At 43.8% G+C, this 23,341-nt stretch overlaps 1 protein-coding gene across 2 annotated transcripts; it reads left to right on the top strand.

Moving 5' to 3' along the window:
• Nucleotides 1–833: 833 nt before the first annotated feature.
• On the top strand, nucleotides 834–9,868 carry FAM110C (family with sequence similarity 110 member C). Of its 2 annotated transcripts, XM_049904657.1 has the most exons (3): nucleotides 834–1,568; nucleotides 1,611–2,171; nucleotides 6,839–9,868. In XM_049904657.1, the coding sequence occupies exons 1-3, from the start codon at nucleotides 927–929 to the stop codon at nucleotides 6,887–6,889; spliced, it is 1,254 nt and encodes a 417-aa protein (XP_049760614.1). In that variant the 5' UTR covers nucleotides 834–926; the 3' UTR covers nucleotides 6,890–9,868. The 2 variants fall into 2 exon arrangements, with proteins under 2 accessions (XP_049760614.1, XP_049760613.1); XM_049904656.1 differs by having other exon boundaries at nucleotides 834–2,171.
• Nucleotides 9,869–23,341: the final 13,473 nt, after the last annotated feature.

Raw genomic sequence — 23,341 nt, 5'->3', positions numbered from 1 at the left:
GGTTTTCCTGTTATCTTGGTTACAGTAAAAACTAACAGTGGAGCTGGGCATTTGATCAGGCTTTTTCCTGAGTCTTCTGACACCAGTCTGCTCTTCCTGTTAGTCTTGGCACCCTCTGCTCTGACCTGGTCACGCCTCATGGCCCGTCAGTGACCTAGTCTGGACCAGAATCCAAGTCCCTGCTGGGCTTTTGGGTTCACACTGCCCAACACATAGACTGTCCCCTGAATGTGCCATGCATTTTCTTTCCGTCTGTATCCTTTTTTTTTTTTTTTCTTATAATAAAATTATAATCTCAGGGAGAAACTTAGGACATTTAACAGTCAAAAGTTTTCAAACACACCGAGATCACCTTAAGAATCAAAGGACGCGAGGCTTTGAAGGCGGTGGGGGGACCCCATCTCCTCTGTCCCTCCTCCTCCCCCGGAAACGCCACCGTTCAGGCTTTGCCCTCAGGAGATTCCAGGGCCACGGGGGAGACAGAGGATACCAGGAGCTGAACCAACACTTTCCGCCCCAGGCTTCTCTGCCAGCCGGATGGCCTGATCCTCCCCCGCGCCCCACGAGTGCCCCTTTCCCAGACGCGCTGCCAGCTGAGTGGCCCGTCAGCCGGGCCGGCACCCTCCTCCCCGGCGATTGGCTGGCCTGGCCCGGGAGGCTGGTTCGGCTGCAAGGTAAAGGCGCCGGCGGGCGGGCGGCCCCGAGCCGGGCGCGGCGGGCACCGGCCGCGCTTCGCCAATTAGCGCGGACTTCGGGGTTCACCCACCTCCGGACCTGGGCCGGCGGGGCGCGGCGGGCGCGGGGTGCGGCGGGCACGGGGCGGGACTCGCCAATCGGCGCGGATCCGGAGTTTGCCCAGCGGCGCGCCGGAAGCCCGCAGCGGGTGCCTGAGCGCCCGGACGCACGGGACCCCGAGCACCGCGGCCATGCCCGCGGGGGTCGCGCCCGGCGTCAGGATGCACGCCCTGCCGGCGTTCGACGCGCCCCTGAGCGAGCGCCTCCTGCACCGGGGCCCCGACTACCTGCGCCGGCACCTGGACGCGGCGCGGCCGGCGCGCAGGAGCGCCGTGGAGAGGCTGGCGGCCGACCGCGCCAAGTACGTGAAGAGCCGACCGGTGGCCGGGCCCACCTCCGCTTCCGAGAGCAGCAGCGAGAGCTGCTCCGGGGACAGCCGCAGGAGCGCCTGCGACCCCCGCGGCCCGGAGGAGACGGCAGCCGGCGCCCCACAGCTCCCGACCCGCGCCCCGTGCCCCGTGGCTCGCAGGGCCATTGCCCGGAAGCCGCTGAGGCCGGACTCGCTGGTCATCTACCGGCAGAAATGCGAGTTCGTCAGAGGGCCCGGCGCCGACGGCTCCAGGGGAAGCTTGGTGAAGAAGCTCTTCCAAGGGCCAGGCAAGGACAAGGCGCTGGTGCCCCCTGAGATGCCTAAAGTGGGAGAGGAGGTCAAGACCGAGAGTGTGGAGGTCAGAGCCCAGGGCCAGGAGGCCAGAGCCCAGGGCCAGGGGGCCAGAGCCCAGGGCCAGGGGGCCAGAGCCCAGGGCCAGGAGGCCAGAGCCCAGGGCCAGGAGGCCAGAGCCCAGGGCCAGGAGGCCAGAGCCCAGGGCCAGGAGGCCGCCCCGGCCAAGGCCCCAGGGAGCAGCCTTGGCGCCGGCCCTGTCGCCGGTTCAGTACCTCCCGCGCCACCTACCCCCTCCCTGCCTGCCAGGGCACCCAGCAGGTGCCAAGCCGCGCCCCCTGGTCCTGAGCTCCTCCAGGAGGTAAGGCGCCGGGGCCTGCACCGCTCTCAGTCGGACATCAGCTCCCGCTACTCTAAGTCCTTTGCAGAGTCTGACACCTTTTTCCAGTACTGCGGCCTGGACCCCGAGGTGGTGGAGGACCTCGGCAGGGAGAACTTTTCAGCAGGGTCAGACCACATCGCCTTCAGAGTCCGCAGCGTGAGCATGGCCACGTCGGACAGCGGCTTCTCCCGGCACAGCGGCGGGGACGACGGACTGCAGGAAGACGAGCTGGTGGAGCAAGTCCCCAGCAGGACCTCGGTCATCGAGAAGAACGCTCGCATCATCAAATGGCTGTACACCTGTAAGAAGGCCAGGGAGACCCCCACGCAGCAAGGGGCTGCAGGAGCTGGAGGGACGCCGCCTGCGCCCAGACCGGGAGACCGGAACCCTAAGGTGGGCTTTCCCAGAGCCTGAGAATGGTGTCTGCCTGTGTGCGTGTTTGTGTTTGTTCAGTGTAGCCAAGTTGAGTGGTGGTTAGTGGCAACTTCCGGTTAGAGTCCAGTAATCTAAAATTGGAAGCAAACCAAAAACCCAAACCCGTTGCTGTGGAGCCAGTTTTGAGTCATAGCGACCCTATAGGACAGAGTAGAACTGCCCCACTGAGTTTCCAGGGAGCCCTGGTGGATTGGAACTGCCGACCTTTGAGTTAGCAGCCATAGCACTTAACCACTACACTATCAGGGTTTCCAAAACCAAACCCATTGCCCCTGAGTCGATTCTGATTCATAGTGACCCTGTAGGACAGAGTAGAACTGCCCCATAGAGTTTCCAAGGAGCACCTGGTGGATTCAAACTGCCGACCTTTTGGTTAGACCTACCAAATAATGGAACTGCTACCAAATCCAGGTTTCCAGGCTCTAGGTCTGCCTGCAAGGATAATTCTATGTTAGCACCATCCTAGTTGGCTTATTAGTGAAAAATGGGGGAAAATGAAATTATTTTAAAAAAGGCTCAGTCAGCAAGCAGACAAGCTCAGTACAAAGTCAACCCCCCCTGCTGTTACACCCTGCATTGACAATAGCCAGGAACACCTAGTCTTTATGTGAATTGACCTTGTGATACAAACTCACTCTGGGCTGTCTCGATGTTTGATTGTAGCCAACTCATCCAGCCTGTAGCCCGAGGACAGGCTTTGCTCTCTTATAACTCTTTACTGCTCGCCTCCTGCAGAAAGGAAGGCTGGGTGTCACCATGTCAAAAGCAGCTGGCATTTTCTTGGAGGCATTTCTGTACAAAGTTGTGAGGAAGGACTTCTCTGCAGGGTTTTGTCAGCAGTTTGACACTCACATAGCTGGAAAATAACTTTCTTTGGCTAAATTTTGCTGAAATTGTTTTTTGCAGACTTTCTAAGAGTTGCTGGAGCAGTTTAGTTCACACCAGGGAGTGTCAGTTTGTTGATATGAGGGGATTGGACTAGATTATAGTATGGCTCACAGTTCTTAATTGCTCTCACTCTATAGTTTCTCTCTCTGATCATAACATGGGATATACTGTCTCCCTTTGCATCACCCAGGAGCACGGGGTGAAGTTCTTTTGCTCAATGTGCTTTTCACTGAGGAGCTAAATAAGGTTTATCCTCAGGTGTCATCCTTACTTTTCCTTCAGCACACCTGGGAGTAGTGAAGGGAGAGGAGAAGGTACCTTTTCAGAATTCTTTTTGAGAACCAAGAATTTAAACAGTGCAACATAGCTTCCTTTTGCCCTTCACTGACACCATGCTGTATGTTGAATGAAAAGAACATTTCATGCCATGAAGGTATTTTGTCTCCCCTTGAGATAAACTCCAGTAACTGGTGGGGGTGGCATGTCACAGGACGTGTTTGTGTGCAACTCTCTCCTGAAGACTGAATAATCATAACGGTAAACTTAATAACCTCTGAGTAGCCACAGCCTTGATACAAACATGAGTAATATCCAACATGAGGACGGGGAGATTCTTTGTTTCTCTTGACCCGAGGCTCAAAACTTGAGTTCTTTCTTATATTTTATCAAATATTTGCTTCTTCCTCTAGTCTGAGTCCCTAGACACGTATATAGGAAGTCAAACTTTTTTTTTTTAATCATGTTTTCCACAAGTTATCTTTTGGAACGGAGAGAAGTGAGTGCTGTCCAGGGTATGCCAATGATGTCAGGCATAAATGCTATCATGTGGAGGAGGAAAGCTGTGGAGAGTGAGCAGGGTCTGGGGGTACAGGTCTGGGGGGGAAGTAGGAGGTCTGTCTTCTGCTGACTAGTCACTCCTCCACTTTGGGCCTCGGCTTCCATCCTTCATGAAATGAAGGGAGATGGGCAGATAATTTCCACTCTCTATATTTTATTATTCTGGGTAGTCAGTACTACATATATATCCACGTTCCATGATTGGAACCCAGAAGAAGAAAAACAGAAGCTCATTGCTTACTGGATTATGTAAAAAGTAAACTAAAAATTAAGTTCACATCCAGATAGCTAGCGGGAGTCAGAGCCTTCTTCTGTGTTTTATTCACAGAAGGAAGGTAGAACTGATGGCAGAAACAGTGGTGAGATGAGATGACACCCAAACAAGCCAAAATATAACCTGACGACATAAAAGTAAAATCACCCTTTTCTGACGTCTCTAGACCCAGGCCCACCCCCATCTCCAGTATCAAAATCACCATGTGAAAAACAGTTTAGGATTGGACCTATGAAGTCATCTTTTGAAAGCCCTTTAAGGCTTGACTCTATGAAAAAAGGTAACAAGTTTGGTTAGCCTGTGAGAATTTTCACTTTGACAGCAAAGAGACATAGTTGAGGCAAGAGACAACTGTTCTTCCCTCCAAGAGAAGGTGACAGCAAGCTTAGGAAACCACAGAGGGTGAATCTCTGCAGGAGAACCAGAGGCTCGTGAATTAGCTTGGTTCACTGCACTGTTTCTCCACCTCACTCAATCCTGTTTGTTGGAAGATAGGGATGGACAGTGTGGCTTGCTTTCCCAGCTGTTTCATATTTTTGCGCAGAGAGGGGAGGCTGGCGTCACCCGGAACCCGTGCAGTCGTTTGTAGCACATGTCGTTGACAGTCACAGCGCTGTAGAGATTTCCTTTACACATTTACTAGCCTAGACCCAAAACATAGCTTGAATTCTTGGAAACTTCAGTCAGTACTTAATACCTAGTTCTTTAGAGAGTCCTGAGGAGGAAATGAGCTGGGCTTTCCCCATGCCCTGATGCTGACTGCTCCCTGTAATGATGTCTGTCCCTAACCACAAACCACCTTTTTTAACTCACCGCCTGCAAACAGCATTGTTTGCTCTGAAGGATAGCCAATAGAGAGAGCCAAGAACCAAAGCCAATGGGATCGGAGAGTGTGGCGGACTTTGTGTGGGTGAAGCAGTTATCTCCAGCAACTTAAAAAAAAAAAATACAGTTTACAAAGTAAACGTAAGCTTTCATCACAGGAATTACTTGTTTCAGAAACTAGTTCCATGACTTTTTCAAGACATGGAAGCAAGAGTTTAACCTGTACTTTTTCTCTAGTTTACTAGGACACTTGTGTTGAAATTCCTAAGAGTTCATTTTAAGATTTCAGGAGAAATTCAGAAAATTTGAGAAAATTAGTCTTTCTAAGCAAAAGAAAAAATAAGTATATTTACTATGGAGTTTTTTTGTCCACTTGTTAGATATTGTTGTTGATAGGCACCATTGAGTCGGTTCCAACTTATAGTGACCCTGTGTTCAACAGAACAAAACACTGCCCAGGCCTGTGCCATCCTCACAATTGTTGCTATGCTTGAGCCCATTGAGAGATCATAAACTGTAATTAAAATTATTCCATCCAGACTTAAATAACAAGTTCATCAGTTTTCACCTCATGGAATAAAAAATGTTTGCTTTTCCAAACTGAGCTGCAGTCATCCAATATCAGAACTGGAAGATGACTCGTAGAATCCCATGAAGGCAGACCCTTGAGTAATAGGTTACCCATACCTGTTACTGTCGAGTCAATTTCAACTCATAGCAACCCTACAGGACAGAGTAGAACTACCCGGTGAGGCTTCCAAGGGGTGGCTGCTGGATTCAAACTGCTGGCCTTTTGGTTAGCAGCCAAGTTCTTAACCACTGTGCCACCCGGGCTCCAACAGACAGGTGACACATGGATGATTTTGGTATTCAGTTTTCCAGAGTGTAATTCATGAAAATTGCTCTTCTCTTTGGTGGTGGTTAGTCATCTTCCTATCCTTCAATTCATCAGATCGGGAACTTACCAAAATGTAGGACTTTCTGGTTTTCTGTTTTTTGCATAGAATATATAAGTTGCTGATTTTAGTATCGTTATAAAAGAATGGTAACTTTTCCTTTAGGTGAATTAGGAATAAACATGGTTTAATTTCAAGGAGCGATATTACTGCTCCGCAAGCAGAACTCCTCAGATATTCTGACAATGATCTCCACATTTCTCTTTGGTAGTAACGGAAGACATGTAGAAGCCCACACTAAAGGCTAGTGTGAGGTAATTGTGGTCTCATCATTTGCAAAGATGCTTTGGGAGTATAGAACAAATATCTTTGATGATACTTGGAAGCTCTGCATTTATCAGCTAAGAGCCTGTTTTAGGTAAACAACCTGCTTGAGTAATTATAAGACTGCCCTTCCCTTTCTTCTGGCCAATGCCTAGGCCTTTTGGAGCTATCGGTATTTTAAAAGGGTGGAATCTATTTCACTTCAAATATTTATTTAAACAATCTGCCTTGTTTTCTATTTTTGTTGTCCAACCCTGTGGTAGTTAGCTCTAGCCTCACATTCAAAAACATTTTCTTCACCCCACTCCATTATTGGTTTGAGGTAAACAGAAATTTCAAAAGTCCAGAGGAAGGCCTACAGGAAGATGGAGATTTATCCTACCAGAGGAACCAAGTGATCATTGCCTTTAGTAAGGCCACCAACTTCTCTTCAAAATTTAAAATTCACAAAGGAAATGTTTGAAATACAGAGAATGTCACAAAGCCAAAGACTATAGGGAACAGAATTTGAAGTATAATATTTAGTTTTATAACATTTGCCTACACTAGAATTGATTGACTTTTTTTTTCTTTCTCCTCAGGAAGAAATCCTTCCCAAGGAGGGAGGTTCCCTTGAAGTGTATCATGGGTGACTTGGAATCACAGGACCATCTTCACGAGCACTCGTCTTATCCAGTATCCCCAAGCTGACAACATGATTGCTGTTTCCCAAGGAACAAAGCACCCTATTGACTAAGCCTAAGTAATTTCAGAAGATTTGAAATGCCTAGATGTAGAAATATTTGAGCTATGGAGAAGAGGGGAACACAGAACTTGGAAATTAGCTGAGTTTTGATTGTTATCATCCAGCTAAAGCTGTTGAAAGGTTTTTCTTGTTTGAGACGGATCTATACTTATTTCCAGAGGGTAGCTAGAGAGGGGAAGCCTGTTTGGAAATATTTTCTAGGACATGCTTTTGACTGACTTGCGGACAAAGACATACTGAGGTGCATTTTAACAATATCTAAATTAATTTTTTTTTTTTTAAGGCAAAGAGCATGAAAACCAAGCATCAATGCCATGGTATTTACTCCTTTCAGCCATCTTGGGCTGATTGGTACCATTTAAATCAAAATTCCTTCTATTCTGTATTCAACTGTAATCAGAAGGTATATTCTAGTTAAATACCATAGTTAACAAAGACTAAACGCACATGCATACAAAACACCAAATTTTAAAGCATCACCACACTGGAAACCTCAGTTAATCCTAAAACTGTGGTTGTTGTTACGTGCCATCGAATTGAATCTGACTCATAGTGACCCTGTAGACAGAGTAGAACTGCCGCATAGGGTTTCCAGGGAGCAGCTGGTGGATTCGAACTGCTGACCTTTTAGTTAGCAGCCAAGCTCTTAACCACTGCGCCACCAGGGCTCCATCCTAAAGCTACACAACTGATAATCTTATTCAGTGATTCAGAAGGCACTTATAAAGCCACTTCAGGGTCACAGGTCATTCTGTCCATTCCACTTTGCATCAGGTTGTAGGCCTGTGGCAGTACCTATTAAAAGATAACTTATAGTTGAGATACCGCTAAATAAAAACTTCTGTAGTTACTTGGGTGTTGGCAAAAGTGTCTTGGAGTTTCATCTTATCAGATCAATAACATCATTCCTCTTTCACAGCATCACTTGAAATGTGCCTCCAACAGTCCCCTTGTTTCCAAGTTTCAAACAAGAATAGCAAAGTCAGAGTTGACACAGAACATGGTTACCTGAGGGCAAGATTGGCCCTTCTATTTGGTCTAATCCAAGCCTTCACGTATCGCGTAGCCATTCCAAATTAGGCAGTAATTCACCCTTCTCAAAAAAAGGTATACTTTGAAACAAGGGACCGCCTCCGGGTGGCTGGGAGACTTAGGGATCAGAATGTTGGTGCAGCGTTACTGTGACCTTAATTCTGAACTTGCCCTTGACACCCAGAGTGAATACATTTTCAGATTCAGGACTATCTGAGAGTAATTCTGTATCAGTGATGATGACCCAGTGAAAATTTGTCACCTAGTCAACCCTCTCAAAACAAAGTTTTATCAAAATGTATCTCTTCAAGAACAAAATTATTAGAAAGAAGAATGAGGGGGAAAGAAATGGGTTTCTTAATGGTAAAATATTTTATAAATGATTCTATTTCGATATATTCGTATATTTGTTTAATACTGTATTCTATTTTTATAAATGTTTAATGGTGAGAATAGGTCTTTGAGTTACTTAAATATTTATTTTTACACAGTTACTGGTCTTGAGATGGTTTTCCTCTACTTGGTATGGTCTGTTTTTATTGGTGCAATTTGAAGTCATCTTTTCTTTTCCTTGGTTAGATTTTTGTATATATTGTTCAAATATCTTCTGACTGTAAGCTGAGTGTTTGCTACTATAAAGTGCTCGATACTAAAGTGATTTGTTTTCAAATAAGCCCGAGATACACGTCTTCAGACGCTGTGCGGGCTGGCAGGTGTAGGTTCAATGTGGGCTCTTTTCAATACGACAGACTCCCCGCTATAAGAATTTTCTCCCAGCTGTTGCTCCAAAAATGCCGCTATTTTCCTGTCCACTGAATTGCACTTAGGTAAAAGAGATACTGTCAAAGATAAGGAGAATTATCATTATTATTAAGAAAAGGGTCTTTTTCATATAGCCAGTTCTCTTATGTGCAGGTATCCCATTAGCTTCATATGTGAATGCTTTATGCAAAATGGTTTTGTGCCTTTCTACTGTCAGAATAAGATGCATTAGAACCTAGGTCAGATGTCTCTGAAATAAAAATGGTGGCTGACTACACTGCCCATAAAATAGATGAAAAAATAAAGAACACCAGCTGGTTTCATTTTAAAACCGCCAAGATCTTTCAGGAACATTTTGAACTTCAGAGGCGGCACAGGAAGCACAAAGGATTTAGTTGGGGTGGATTCGGGAAGTAGATGTCTGAGATAGCTGGGCACGAAGAACAGGGGAACGGGGGTCCCCAAACTCTAAGCAGAGCAAACTCTCCTTCTGTTCACATTTATGTGCCTCAGCCTTGTGCCCGCCTTGAGTCTGTGGTAGAGGATTCCTGTCCTAAACCTGGATCATCTCAGTTGCTGAATAACTTTGGAGAAAAATCAAACTTTGTAGCTCAGTCTGGATGAAAAGTTTCGCTACCGCTTTCTGTAAGAATGAGCAAAATAACTCATTTGTTCATGAAAAAATAGCATATAAAATAACATGATTAAACATGATGGAAAGAAACATTACTGATAAAGCAAAGCAAATAGTTTGACGGTAATCTACTTGACTAATACGTGGGGAGGGATTAGCAGTAAAATTTTTTTTTTTACTACTGAAAGGTATTTATGTAACTGGAAAGGTTATTGTTTTTACACGTACGTAGTTTTTAAACTACTGGTCACTGACACTGTGGAGTAAAAAGGAGACTATTAAACCTGGCCCTTTTTTTAGTAGGTTCAAAGTTCAATGTCATGGTTATAGTTGTTGATGCCGTAAAACATCTGGCTCAGACAATTGTTATGGCAGTTTGTAAATACAATTTTTTGATGAACTACTTGCAACTGGAGTGCAATATTGTATATTCTATATTAAATAAATAAAATATTTTATCATTTATTAGCATAAATTCATGACTGTGCAATGTGAAAAATTTTCTGAAGCAAAAGTATGCTTATAATTACTCATATCTTTTATTTTCTCCCTTTCTTGTTGAATATCATCTCTTCAGATTACCAGTAAAAATGAGAAAAGCACTCTGAGACTTGACCTAGGCTAGTTGCGTGCACCTAAAGCCTGCAACGTTCCCTGGAGATGGAATACTGTGAAAACAGTTTGGATGTTTAAAAAAAAAAAAAAAAAGTTTAGCACACTGTTTTTCCCTAAATGTTTCATCTGTCCTTTGCTTAAAAAGATTTTTGTCTCCATGTTTTAGTGATATCATCATTGGAAAATGAGCATAAAGATAAAAATGAAAGCACAGTTTGTAACCTATCACATTAACTTATTTAGCACAGGCAAATTCTTCTTATATTCGAGTTTGTTTTTTTTTTTTTAACAGTAGCTGCTGGCCGTACCCTCGGCTAATGCTGGAAAGTGGTACAGTGGTGTATGTAGGGAAGCCTAATTTTCTCTATGCTGATGCACTGACTGAACGCGAGTGGTTTCTTTTTCACTCCTGCAATGGCTTATGCCCAGACCCATCCAAATATCCAAAGATATGCATTCTTTTTTTATTTAATTTTTAGTGTGGTGAAATGTGTATCTATTTCAAAGCCTTTGCCTTTTCAACTGTTTGATGTGTACCATTCAGCGACATTAATTTCGTTCACCGTATCGTGTGACAATCACAACCATCTGCTTCCAATTTTTTCATCACCCTTAACAAAAACCCTGCACCCTGAAGCAGTACCTACCCCCACTTTCCCTCCCCACATGCCCCTGGTAATCACGAGTAAAGTGTGGCCTCTGCTTTTGCCCATCTAGACAGTTCATACAAGGGTGCTCATACAGTATTTGTCCTTCTGTGTCTGACTTATTTCACTCAGCATAATGTCTCCAGATTCATCCATGTCATGCCATCAGGACTTCATTTCTCTTGATGGCTGAGGAGTATTTCCTTGTATATATATATATATTTCCTTGCATATTATGTACCACATTTTGTTTATCCATTCATCTTCTGATAGACACTTGGGTTGTTTCCATATTTTGGCTCTTGTGAATAACACTGCAGTGAACACTGGTGTACAAGTTACTGCTTGAGTCCTTGCTTTTGGTTCCCCTGGGTATCTACCTAGGAGTGGAATTGCTGGGTCATAAGGTCGTTCTATGTTTAACTTTCTGAGGAACTGCTACACTGTTTTCACAGTGGTTGTACCGCTCACAATCCTGCCAGCAATGAATGAGAGTTCCAGTTGCTCCACATCCTCACCAACGCTTGTTATTTCCCTTTTTTTCTGATAATAGCCACAAATATAGGCATTCTTGAGGAGGTAAAAAACTCATACATTTCTGTGAAAAAATAGAAAAATTCCCAGGGTGCCTTAAAAGCTCTCTTTTTATAACTGTGTAGCAACAGTCCCAATATTGTATCATGTGGCTTCCATTGCAGGAGTCTATTGGGAGTTGCCTTTTTTCTTCCTGAACATGAACTTAACATTCTTACATTTTAGTTTCCAGGCCTTTGAGTCTTATTGAAAATCTAATATTAAATATTGAACAAGAAGGAAATTGAGTGTCTTAGTCAAGAGCTCATAACTCTAGTCTTGGAGGTAACAGGAAGCAGCTGATGGGGAGCAACTATGAAAACACCAGAAAAACACCTGCCCAATAGTATTTTCCACATACCTCTGTGACAATGCCCCAGATTCTACAACCGATTGTCATCTTGTGTTATCCTCTTGAAAACTGCCATTAAATTTTAATGATTTCCAAAGGGGAAAATGCATTAAATCATTAACTCCAAAAACCAAAAAAAAAAACCAAACTCACTGCCATCGAGTCGATCCCAACTCATAGCGACCCTATTGGACAGAGTAGAACTGCTCCATAGGGTTTCCAAGGGGATCTGGTGGATTCAAACTACCCACCTTTTGGTTAGCAGCCAAATTCTTAACCACTATGCCACCACGGTTACTTTAAATCAAAATAGACTATTAATTTCATCAGGACCAGGTATGGAAATATCTGGATCCTAGCTTCAGTATGTCCTGTGGGATGCTCAATTTTGAGCTTAAGTAGAACCTTAATTACAAGGGCCAGAACAGGAAATTAACTGACTAAGCCCATGTCCCTGCTGCCCACCTTGTGGTATAAAAACAGTTGTGCTCTGGAGCGATAGCGACTTTAATCAAGGCAAGGACAACCCATTGATGACAATAAGCAGAATCCCTGAAGTGCATACATTGAGCAACCAAATTCTACTCTAGGCAAACTCCCTGCCGTGATGGGCCTTAGATTCCAGTCCGGGAGTCAGATATTCAATAGGGAAATATAGATAGATAGATGATGAAGGAATAAATGCATGATAGAAAGGAAAAAAAGAAAAGGAAGGAAAGAAGGAAGAAAAAGAGAGTAAGGAAATAATAGTGGGTTAGGTTTTTTTGGTTTGGTGTTATCGGAAGGAACCCTGGTGGTGCAGTGGGTGCTTGGCTTCTAACCAAAAGGTTGATGGTTTGAATCCATCAGCCGCTCCACAGGAGAAAGATGTGGCAGTCGGCTTCAGTAAAGACTATACAGCCTTGGAAACCCTATGGGGCAGTTCCACTCTGCCCCATAGGGTCACTATGAGTCAGAATCAACTCAGTGACAATGGGTTTGAGGATTATCAGCCTAATTTGTTAATTTCAATATGACCCTTTTGGTTTATGGTTTCTGTTTCATGGCCCATATATCTGAATTATAAATGAAACCCAAAACTTAAATCATATAAAAAAAGAAGCAAACAACAGGGAAAGAAAGTATGCAAATTATATGACTTTTTTTTTTTTTTTTTACTAAGCGATTTATTTTAGTCCCCGGAGGTCTTCAGCCTGGCTGCTTAAAACTTTAAAGTCTGGACTGAATAAAAAGCAGAGCACATTACAAATGAGACTTCAAGACTTAGCTTACATCCCGGTCACAAGATTGCTGGTAAGGGACTGCATGTCTTCCTTGGGCCTTTAGAGGAAGTTCACTTTTCAAACTTAGGGATAGGAAAAAAAAAATCAACATAGCAAATAAACGGTAACTCTCATAGGCCAGAGCAAGCCAGTTCAGGGAGGCCAAGGGGCGGGTGTCTGTCTCTGTGAACTCTGAGAACTGTCTCTTGGACACTCCCTTGTAGGTAAACAGCAGGGCTCAGGCCCTGGTGAATCAGACTGATGTTATCAGACTTGAGGCCTGTGTTCTTTTCTCAAGCTGCTTGGCAAGTCAAGACTCCAGAGTCCATGGTTCAGAAATGGGAGGGTGTCCAAAGTGCCCAGACAGTCGTCTCATTCTATTTCCCTTCCAAGTGTGTGTAAGGTGCCAAAGAGAGAAGGCCAGTGTTGGCATCTGATGAGACAGGCAGCCAGGGCAGAGACCTGCTCAGCCAGAAGCATAGACTACTAAGGTTGGAAGTGATGTTAGAAATATGTAGCCTGCCCCACTGATAGAAAGAACTCTATGCCCAAGGCTCATGTAGCTGCATAGTGCAGTGAGGCCTACGGGGCAGAACTCTGCAAGGCAGACCAGGCCAGCCATCCTTCCTCAGAGCCCTTGCCTGAATATTCCCAAGGTGACCAGTCAACCCTGTTTGCAAGGCACTTTCCCAACTTCAGCACTAAATCCCCCATCCTGGGAAAACCTCAGTTCCCGGCAAATAGGGAAGGTTGGACACCCTAAAAGAGGGGAGCCTTAATTAGTACATACCTGGATGCCATATTCTTGACTTCACTTTAATTCTTACTTTCTGAGGGAATTAATGCCAAAACTACTGTGAGCACATGAGAATTTTAAATGCGTGGTATGGTGGTTTTCTCTCTTGCCCTAAATTAGGGTCACTTAGGGTGTTTCCCTCCTAATAGCCAAGATCATATCGGCAAGATTCGGGAGGGTTAGAAGTTTCTTTCTCTGACATGATGGAAACTGATGGAGCAAAGTTTTAATCCCACACCTGGGAGGACCTGGTTGAGAGACAACTGGAGAAGCACGTTATTACAGTGTGGAACGGCAAAGGAGAATGCATTTATTAGGAGGAAAACTAGCACTCTTTGGGCATCTTCTGTAGCAGAAATGATACTAAGTGCTTTGCACTCATTATCCCATGTGATCCTCACACAGTCTACGAGGGTCATCATTTTACATATGAGGGAACTGAGGTGTGGAGAGATTTACTACCAAAGAACTGATAAGGTGGAGGAGTCAGAATTTAAACCCAAATCCGCCTGGCTCCAAAGTCAGCTCTATCTGCACAACGCTGGTTTAGAAGGAGAATTAAATGCCAACCAGAATGTTTAAGAGGATTTCATCCAATTCTCAAAGGCATAAACTGATTTAACAAGTCAAACCCAAGCGTGAGCAGGATTCTGATATAAGCCACTTCCTGAATTACTTACATGGCCCACGTCACCATGTGCTGAGTGACTCAGGCGAGGCAGGAGTGCCTCAATGACAACATTGCCCAACTTCTCACACGGTAAGAAACGTCAAGATAACACGCAGATCTCTCACGTCTGGAGATGTCTACACAAATCTGAGATGTCTGCTCAAAATTTCATACTATAAGAAAGGTTCTCATGGTCCAGTTTCTGCTGATAAGTTTATATAAGATGACATGTATTTTAAAAATAGGAATAAAGAGAAAACCAGTGGGCAAACAAACTGTACCACAATAACTTAGGCCAGGACTGCTCTGGGCCACGTCTAGGCAAACAGGTGAACTGGATGATGGCCCAGGTGGTGCGCACGTGTTTTACTGAAGAGTGTTGTGAATTCAAAGTACAGCACCTCGTGCCTACCATGGAATTTTAAGGCTGCATAAGAAGTTCAGCTCAAAGAAGTCTGGCAGAGCTCTGATTATTTCAGCTGGTGGTTAACTGTTATCTTTTAGGGTAAATGGGAAAAGACCAGACATGTAAAAAGAAGCGGAATTCCTTCAGACTTACTTTGACATTACTGGGAAGTCTGGCACAGCTTTGTGTTTGTGAGTTTTATTTTGTTTTTAGCAATAGTAAAAGAAATGGCCAAGATATGCACATTCGAGATACTATCTCACAGCCTGTTGAATGCATTTCAAGGCTACATAAATATTATTCTGCTACAGGTACACGAGAAACCAAGCCAACTGTCAACACTTTCACCTTGCAGGTAGAGTCAGGAAGGAAGCATTACTCACCTTTTCCTGTCGCCCCTTGGTTGAGTGAACAATTCCAACTTGAAGGTTGCAGGAAGTCATTGCCCCCACTCTTCCCAGCATTACTCAGGGTTTGCTTAGCTCATGCTAGCCACTGGTCACAGGATGTATTTACGTGGTAAGCACAGCCAGCCACAGTGGTGCATAATGTCAGCAACTCTGTCAGCGGTACATCCTTTTCCAAGGAGGATCTTTCTGACGTTTTCTAACAAATATGCATTTGCAACAGAGATGAAATTCTAAACCCTGAATAAGACAGTATTAGCATCCTGTATTCACAGTGTAGCGGGTACACAATGAAACAGAAGTTTCATAAAAGCCAGACTCCAGGAGGACAGAACTGCCACAGTGGATCAGACACAGTGAACTTGCCAGCTGCTTGATCTCGGGCAAGGTAAACAGCTCTGAGTTTCCTCATCTGTTAAAAGGTGGTTGTGAAGATGAAAGAGAGGATGGACAATGTACTTAAGGACACTTATTACACAAGAGGGGGCCCCAGAGGTTCAGTGGTTGCTCGGTGGTAGAATTCTCACCTCCCGCGAGGGAGACCCAGCTTCAATTCCTGGCCAGTGTGCCTGGTGCACAGCCTCCACCCGTCCGAGGAAGACCTGTGTGCTGCTCAGACGCTGAACAGGTTTCAGAGGAGCTTCCAGACTGAGCCAGATTGGGAAGAAATGCCCAGAAATCTGCTTCCAAAAATCAGCCAATCAAAAACTTATAGATATCAATGGCCCCATCTCATTATACATGGGGTTGCCATGAGTTGGGAGCCAGCTTGATTCAATGGCAGCTAATGACAAGAGTACATAGAAAGCACCCAGTCAATGGTAGCTATCATTATTTTAATTATATTAGCCCCTTAAAATGACATATTTGCATATATATATACAAACCATTGCTGTCAAGTGGATTCCGACTCATAGCGACCCTATAGGACAGAGTAAAATGGCCCCATAGAGTTTCCAAGGAGCACCTGGTGGATTTCAACTGCCAACCTTCTGGTTAGCAGCCAATTACATACATAATTCATTGGAGCCCTGGTGGCACAGCAGATAAGAGATTGGCTGGTAACCAGAATGTCAACAGTTCAAATCTACCAGCCACTCCTTGGAAAGCCTATAGGTTTGGCTTTTTGACTCTGTATAGAAATTACTTTCAGCAAAGGGAGAAACAGTGGTAATTGTTCCAATGGGCCTGGAAAGACCTCCACCAACATGCTTTAGTAAAGTAAGCGTGGCTTAGAATTTCAAGCAGAGAACAAGGGAGAAAACACTTTTTTTTTTTTTTTCCTGAGCTAGAGAAAACATCATAGGAATTCTGAAGAAATATTGTAGGACTTATTGATTAGCTACTTAAATATTTAGAAGCTATTAATGGATACTAAAGGGCAGGATAACAATGCTGTGTACTTATCTAAAAGTTTAAAGCTTACAAGGCTCTCTTATATTAAGTTTCTCATTTGATCATTACAGACATCTTTGTTATAATTGAGCTGGATTAGGTGGAGGAATGAAGAGAAAAATCAAATAGCGTCTCCAGTTAGGTGTTCCTTAGGAACTGTTCAAGAGCTCAATGGAAGCATCTCCTCTTTGCTCCTTGACCACTGGGTTTTCCAAAATCTTTCTGTCTAAAAACTCTGTATCTTTCTCACGAGATTCACTACTAATTACTTTACCCATCCCAGGAGACATCAAATTATGTTTTCAAATCCATCGTTTTGAATAAAGTGAAGTGGGCTTGTCTGTACATACATACGTGTGTGTGCCTGCCTGTGCCTCCATTTTGACCGGATTGTTTCTTGATGGCTTCGACTGGTCATGTCAATCAAATGGTTCACGTAGCCGCCTATGTGCTATAAATACCTTTATACTCTTCAAAGCCCATTGCCTCTGAGTTGATTCTGACTCACAGCGACCCTACAGGACAGAGTAGAACTGCCCCACAGGGTTTCGATGGAGTAGCTGGTGGATTCCAGCTGCCACATTTTGGTTAACAGCCCTAGCTCTTAACCACTGCACCACCAAGGAAAAATCCGTGCCTAGTTATTTTAAGAGTAGATTTTTTTTTTTAGTTATTTTAAGAGTAGATTATCCCTAACATGCGGAGCACCTTACAAAGACTTTCACATACGTTGGTTGCTGTTTCATTTGAAATGCACACGTAGCCTGTGGTCTAGGTATGTTGTTGTTAGATGACTTCGAGTCCGTTCCAAGCCACAGCTGTGTAGATAACGCAGATACAATTGCGCCTATTTTCAGACAGACTTCAGAAGAAAAAAACTGACTTTCCCAACATTGCCAAACTGTAATTTCTAGCTCTCTGATTATATCCAATACTCTTCTCAACCCATAATTCAAGTGCGGCTTTACTGATTATTTTTGTTGTTCTTCATAACTGCTCCTTTTGTATATTTAGAGCCTCCAGGAATAAATTTCATAAACTGCACAATATTGGATGAGAGCTTATAGTCTGAAGTCAACACTTTTCAGATCCAGGTGAAAAATTCAGTCCTACCCTCATATTGCTTCCTCTCTGATCAGTCTGTTTACAATAGAAAAGTTAAGCATAAAAATTGTTAATGGATATTACTACTAATCAGTTGCAAGGTTGCAAAGTCACCTGCTACTACCTCGCCCCCAGTAGCTCACTTTAAAGACTCCACACTTGGCAGGATATGCGTCCCACCTCTACAAAACCCTTAGGCAAAGGCAGAGAAAATGGAGGATTACTGGCTAGCCGGCTGAACAATACCGTTGTACTGACCCCAGCCGAATTCCAAGAATAGGTTCAGAATCTCCAGGGAAGTGTAGAGGAATATGCTATTTATGTTTAAGGAAAATGATTGAGTAGTAGGAGGGATTTGTTTTCTGTGTTTTGTTTTGTTTTCCTACGTTGTTTTCTGTTATACATCTTGGAGAAAAGGACTAAAGCAAAGATTGAAATTCAGGATCAGAAAGAAGACCACAGAGGAAAGGAGAAGAGGTGCGATGGGAAAAACTAAAACTTAGCTTCGCTGTGTGCCAGCAATGGTGCTAAGCATATTCGCACGGTTTTATGTACTAGTTTTTATTACCCAAAATCGATAGATGAAGAAACTGAGGATCGGAAGCAGAATTAAGTTACCCAAGACAATGACGCTAATTCCAGATCTATGCTCTTCCCACTAATCCATATTGCCTCCCCTCCTCTCACCCGCCCCTCTTCCTCGAGGTAGGAAGGTTATGTTTAACACACAGAGGTTTACTTTTTATTTCATCTGTGTTATGAAATAGGATTATCACCCGCTTTAGGAGACGGAGACTATGAAGAAATAGTCTGTGAGGTGAGATGAATGACTCCAAACTAAGGGATCTGGGAGATGTAAAAGTTAGGTAGGAGCCTGTATTTAAAAAAAAAAAAAAAATCTGTGTATTAAAAAGAAAGGTTACTAGCAGTCAATTTTTCTTTTACTCAGGGTACAATTGTTAGAATCACCCAGGTCTCTGGCAATCAGTTTAGTGCTGGGAAGGGTTTGAAGATTATCTGTCCAAACTTCCTAATTGACAGGTGAGGAAATTGAGGCTCAGAGAGGGATATACTTTTCACATAGTTACTCAGCAAGTGAGAGGCATAAGCTAAAACTTGCACCTCCCAACTCCGTGTCCAATGCACTTTTATACCTGCTTTTTCTCATGATTGGAGCCATTCCTGAATCTATCATTTAGAATTCTTTCAGTAACTTAATGAAAACTTAAATTTCAGGGCTAAAATAAACGAACAAAAACAAACAAACAAAAAGCCTTAATTTTAGTTTCCAGGACAACAAAATGCTGTAACAAATCATAAGAAAACAGAAGTGGAGATTGTCCTAAAAAAAAAAAAAAGTAGGTAATATTTGCAGGCAACTATTTCCTGGTTAATAGCTAACTTACTGGCTCTCTGTTGGTTCCCCTAAGACTACATTGCTGTGGTGATTGTGAATGGTCTGACTCATCTTGGTGTTCTTGGAACCGTCTTCCGCACTGATGGGCACGTCATAAGGTACACTCGCCCATTCATGCCTTCTTCCTTTTTGACAAAATACAAGTGTGATCTTGTTCTTGTGCAAGGTTAAACTCTCCACCTGTGCTCTGAACCCAGTTCCCTCCTGCCTCTCGAGTTCCTCGTTCCATCAAGTATCTCCTCGTGGGCAGTGTCTTCTTTTTCTCCGTGTGGCATTTCCTGAGAACAAGTATCCAGGTCTATTCCATCTTGATATAACCTTCCTTACACCATGTTTTTCCCTCTAGCTAATGGCCTCTTTCTCTCTCAAGTATGGCAATGATTGAGAGAGAAGAACTGGTAGAAAGTCATCTAGGCAGAGGCAATAGCGTGTATGAAACCCCTGTGATGTGTTAACAAATGAATAAGTCTACTGTTACTGGAGCACAGAGAGTGACCAAGAGATTGGAGGAAAAAAAAATGGCTGCAGAAAACATGCCAGAGCCACATTACATACTATAGAGTCTTAGGATATGGTAAAGAGTATAGATTTTTTATATTAAATGCAATGAGAAAATCACTAGAAATTTTAAGAAATTCAATGATATCACCACATTATATCTGGATCCCCAAAAGCACACTAGCAGCTAGGTAAAGACCAGGTTGGAGAAGAACAGCAAGGGTTCAGATTTAGCATGAAAATCTGACGTGCCTGCAAAGACATCCAAGACATATCAAGTAAGCGGAAGCTAGAGGAGTCTCATGGGGGCATTGGCAGTTCAGTATTAGAATTCTCACCTTCAGTGTGAAGACCTGGGTTCGGTTCCTAGTCAATGCCCCTAATGTGCAACGACCACCCACCTGTCAATGGAGGCTTGCATGTTGCTGCGATGCTATGATGCCGAACAAGTTTCAGCATGGCTTCCAGACCAGACTAGGGCAGACCAGGAAAAAAGGCTGGCGAGCGTCTTCCAAAACTCAACCGATAAAAATTGTATGGATCACAAGGGTCTGTCCAGTCTGTAGCCAATTACAAGGATGGCATAGGACCAGGCAGTGTTTTGTTCCATTGTGCTTGGGGTCGCCATGAGTCGTAGCCTGACTTGACAGAAGCTAACAATAACAAAAGAGGAGTCTGGATTGAATAGAAGAGACCTGGGAAATAAATGAGATCTCTAGTAAGAGGGGGAATAGAGAGAAGGCACAGACCTAAGCCCAAAGAAGAGTGACATTTATACACCTCACAGAGGAAGAAACAACAAAGAGGTGGAGGAGCAATCAAGAAGGCAGGCAGAAAAGCAAGAGGACAGATGTTTTGCATTTCTTTTACTTCTTGGTGGTGAGGGGTATGTTTGTGATATTTCAAATATGCTTAGTAAAGTCAGGACTAAAAAACATTTATTCAAGTTGACAGTGTCATGTCCATTGGAAAGATCCTCACCCATTGCCATGGAATTGATTCTAACTCTTAGTGACCCTACAGGAAAGAATAGAACTGCTCCATAGGGTTTCTAAGGCTGTAATCTTTATGCAAGCAGATTTCCAGGTCTTTGTTCTGCAGAGTGGCTGGTGGGTTCAAACTGCTGCCTTTTCAGTTAGCAGCTGAGTGCTTAACCACTGTACCACAAGGGCTCCTCAGAAAGGTTCTAAGGTGGTGCAAATGGTTTGCACTCAACCAGTAACCTAAAGGTTGGTGGTTCAAACCATACCAGCAGCACTGCAGAAGAAAGGCCTGGCAACCTGTTTCCAGAAAGGCTATGGCAAGAAAACCCTATGGACAAGTTCTACTCTGCAACATACAGAGTTGCCACAAGTTGGAACTGCCTCGATGGTAACTGGTATGTTAGTACTACACCCACTGGAGTATTTTTAGGAAGACTTTTACCATCTTATTTTGGATTTTGGTTTTGCTTTTGCTTCTGTGTTTGTTTGAAAAGGGGAAAACCAAATTGGAGTGGTCGTGGAACAAACGGGGGATGGAGAAGTGGGCACAGGGTGTACTCAGTCAGAGAAGACTGGTCATGAAGAAGACCAACGACACAGGATGATGGATGTAAAGCGAGAGGTGAAGTCAAAGGTGAGATGAGATGGAAGATACAGGATCCTGGCTGGGTGTTGATGGGAATGACTGTTGTTAGAAAAGAAGGGGTTTGAGATGCCTGAGATAAGGCAGCTAACAGAGGGAGCAAGGACCTGGAGAGGTTGATGAAGCGAGGCACTCATAGCACAAGGGGAGAGCTGAGCTGTCATAGGAGTCGCCCTGTTCATGTTGCTCTCTGGTGGGAAATTGTGACTGATGGCTGCATAAATCTGTGGCTGCAACTTTAATAAACATGGGTAGTGTTATCTTTTTTAAAATTTTCTTTTACTGTGGCCAGCCTTAACGATTTCTCTGTTTTCAATATGTTGCTATTCCTAGACGGTGGGTGGCAGTCTGGAGGTTTCTCTCCCTGGTTCTTTTTAGTTTAAGCTTCTTGTCACACCTGTACCATAGGAAAATGTCTATGTTCGGAAGATCACTGCTTAGTCACAATTGAAAAGAAGAGATCCCTGTTAGGTATTCAGGTTGGGGAAAGAGCCTAGGAAATATTTGTTTTTATAAAATGCACAGCATTACCAAATGGCAATTTTCTGTCAGGCACTGTTTCCAGTGAATCATAGGGTATTAAAACCAAACAGAACTTTAAGAATTTGCTAGTATAATACCCTCATTTTACAGATGGGAACACTGAGGGCTAAAGAGATTAAACGAATTCCCTGAGGTTAAACATATTTCCCAAGACACAAGCTAGTTAGTGGCAGAGCAAGAACGTAAAACTAGGTCACAAGATTTGCAGCTCAGTGTGTTTGTTATTAAGCCTGAGGCAAATCTTAAAAGTGACTCCATACCAGCTCACCTACAATAGAGTCTAAGGAAAGAAGTCAGCTTGTCACACAGAAGTGGTCTTTCCTAAATATTGTTCCCATGTCCCCAGCACCCTTCTCAAGCTCCGGCTGAAGATTTCTGCCTTAGTTTCATCTTGACCCCTTTGCAGGGATTTGTCTGGTCTTGTTCCTATTTTGCAGAACCAGTCCTAAAGAGGTTACCCACTGGGACAGGGAGTACCTGGAACAGAGCAGGCTGAGTGCGCAAAGTGGGCTGGGACAGAAACATTTTATCTAAAGTTGCGATATTAAGGCCAGGTCACCAAAGCCAGGAAAAGGTAGAACAAAAATGGATACATTCTCTAAGTAAAAAGGTCAGGAGTCTTGGATACAGATAAAAAGTTGGCCTGGGAAAACCAAAAAAGGGACAATATGAAGTTAAAGGCAGGTACAAATAAGGAGCCCTGATGGTACAGTGGTTAACTGAAAGGTGGGTGGTTCAAACCCACTAGCCACCCCAAGAGGGAAAGATGTGGCGGTCTGCTTCTGTTAAGATGTCCCCACCACCCTTCCCAAGTTCTGGCTGAAGATTTCTGCTTTACCTTCATCTTGATCTCTTTGCAGAGATTTGTCTGGGCTTGTCCCTTTTTTGCAGAACCAGTCCTAAAGAAGTTACCCACTGGGACAGGGAGTACCTGGAACAGGGCAGGCAAGCCTATGGGGCAGTTCTACACTGTCCTATAGGGTTACTATGAGTTGGGATTGACTCAATAGCAATGGGAAATGGTAAATAGCCAAAAAAGCTGAAGTCTTCCTGGCAGGGCCACCACATTGCCCAATCTTTGTTGAGTGGTGACCCCTAGAATTGTTCATTATATAACCTAGGTGGCTGACAGAGCAGCCCTGCCTCATCGCCAGGGGAATTTGTAAAAAGATGGCTAGGAGATGGTCTGGAATAGTGCTGGAGTTGTAAAGGTGACCAGTACTTGCAGGTTATATCCAAGCGCTGTGATTATGGCTAATAGACATGTCCAAACAGTTCTAGCTTGACAGGAAAAGAGAGTTACTGCTGGGGAACTATTAACTAAGTGGGGCGGAGAAGGAGGGGGAGAAACAGCTTACATCTGGCCTCAAACTAATGACAAGTATGCTTCATCTGTCTAGTAAAAGCCACCGCCACCTGGTCCTGCCCAAGGAACAGATGTAAGCTGTAAGTTTTCTTATTAATTTTTGAATTCTTGTCGTATTGAACACCTCATGATTCTACTTCTTTACACCAGTGATAGGAGCACATTATGTTATGAAATCAATAAAAGTTCACTGAAAGCAGTAGATGATTTGCTCTGGAGTACAGTAGTATGCTC

This window comes from Elephas maximus, chromosome 12 (genome assembly GCF_024166365.1).
Source record: "Elephas maximus indicus isolate mEleMax1 chromosome 12, mEleMax1 primary haplotype, whole genome shotgun sequence".
Taxonomy (NCBI): domain Eukaryota; kingdom Metazoa; phylum Chordata; class Mammalia; order Proboscidea; family Elephantidae; genus Elephas; species Elephas maximus.
This window is presented reverse-complemented; position numbering and strand designations above follow the sequence as displayed.

Excerpts from the sequence above, each read along its gene's own strand:
- FAM110C (XM_049904656.1), top strand. The coding sequence starts at position 927 with ATGCCCGCGGGGGTCGCGCCCGGCGTCAGGATGCACGCCCTGCCGGCG. Across the intron at positions 2,172-6,838 it reads CGGGAGACCGGAACCCTAAG|GAAGAAATCCTTCCCAAGGA; the intron begins GTGGGCTTTCCC and ends CTTTCTCCTCAG.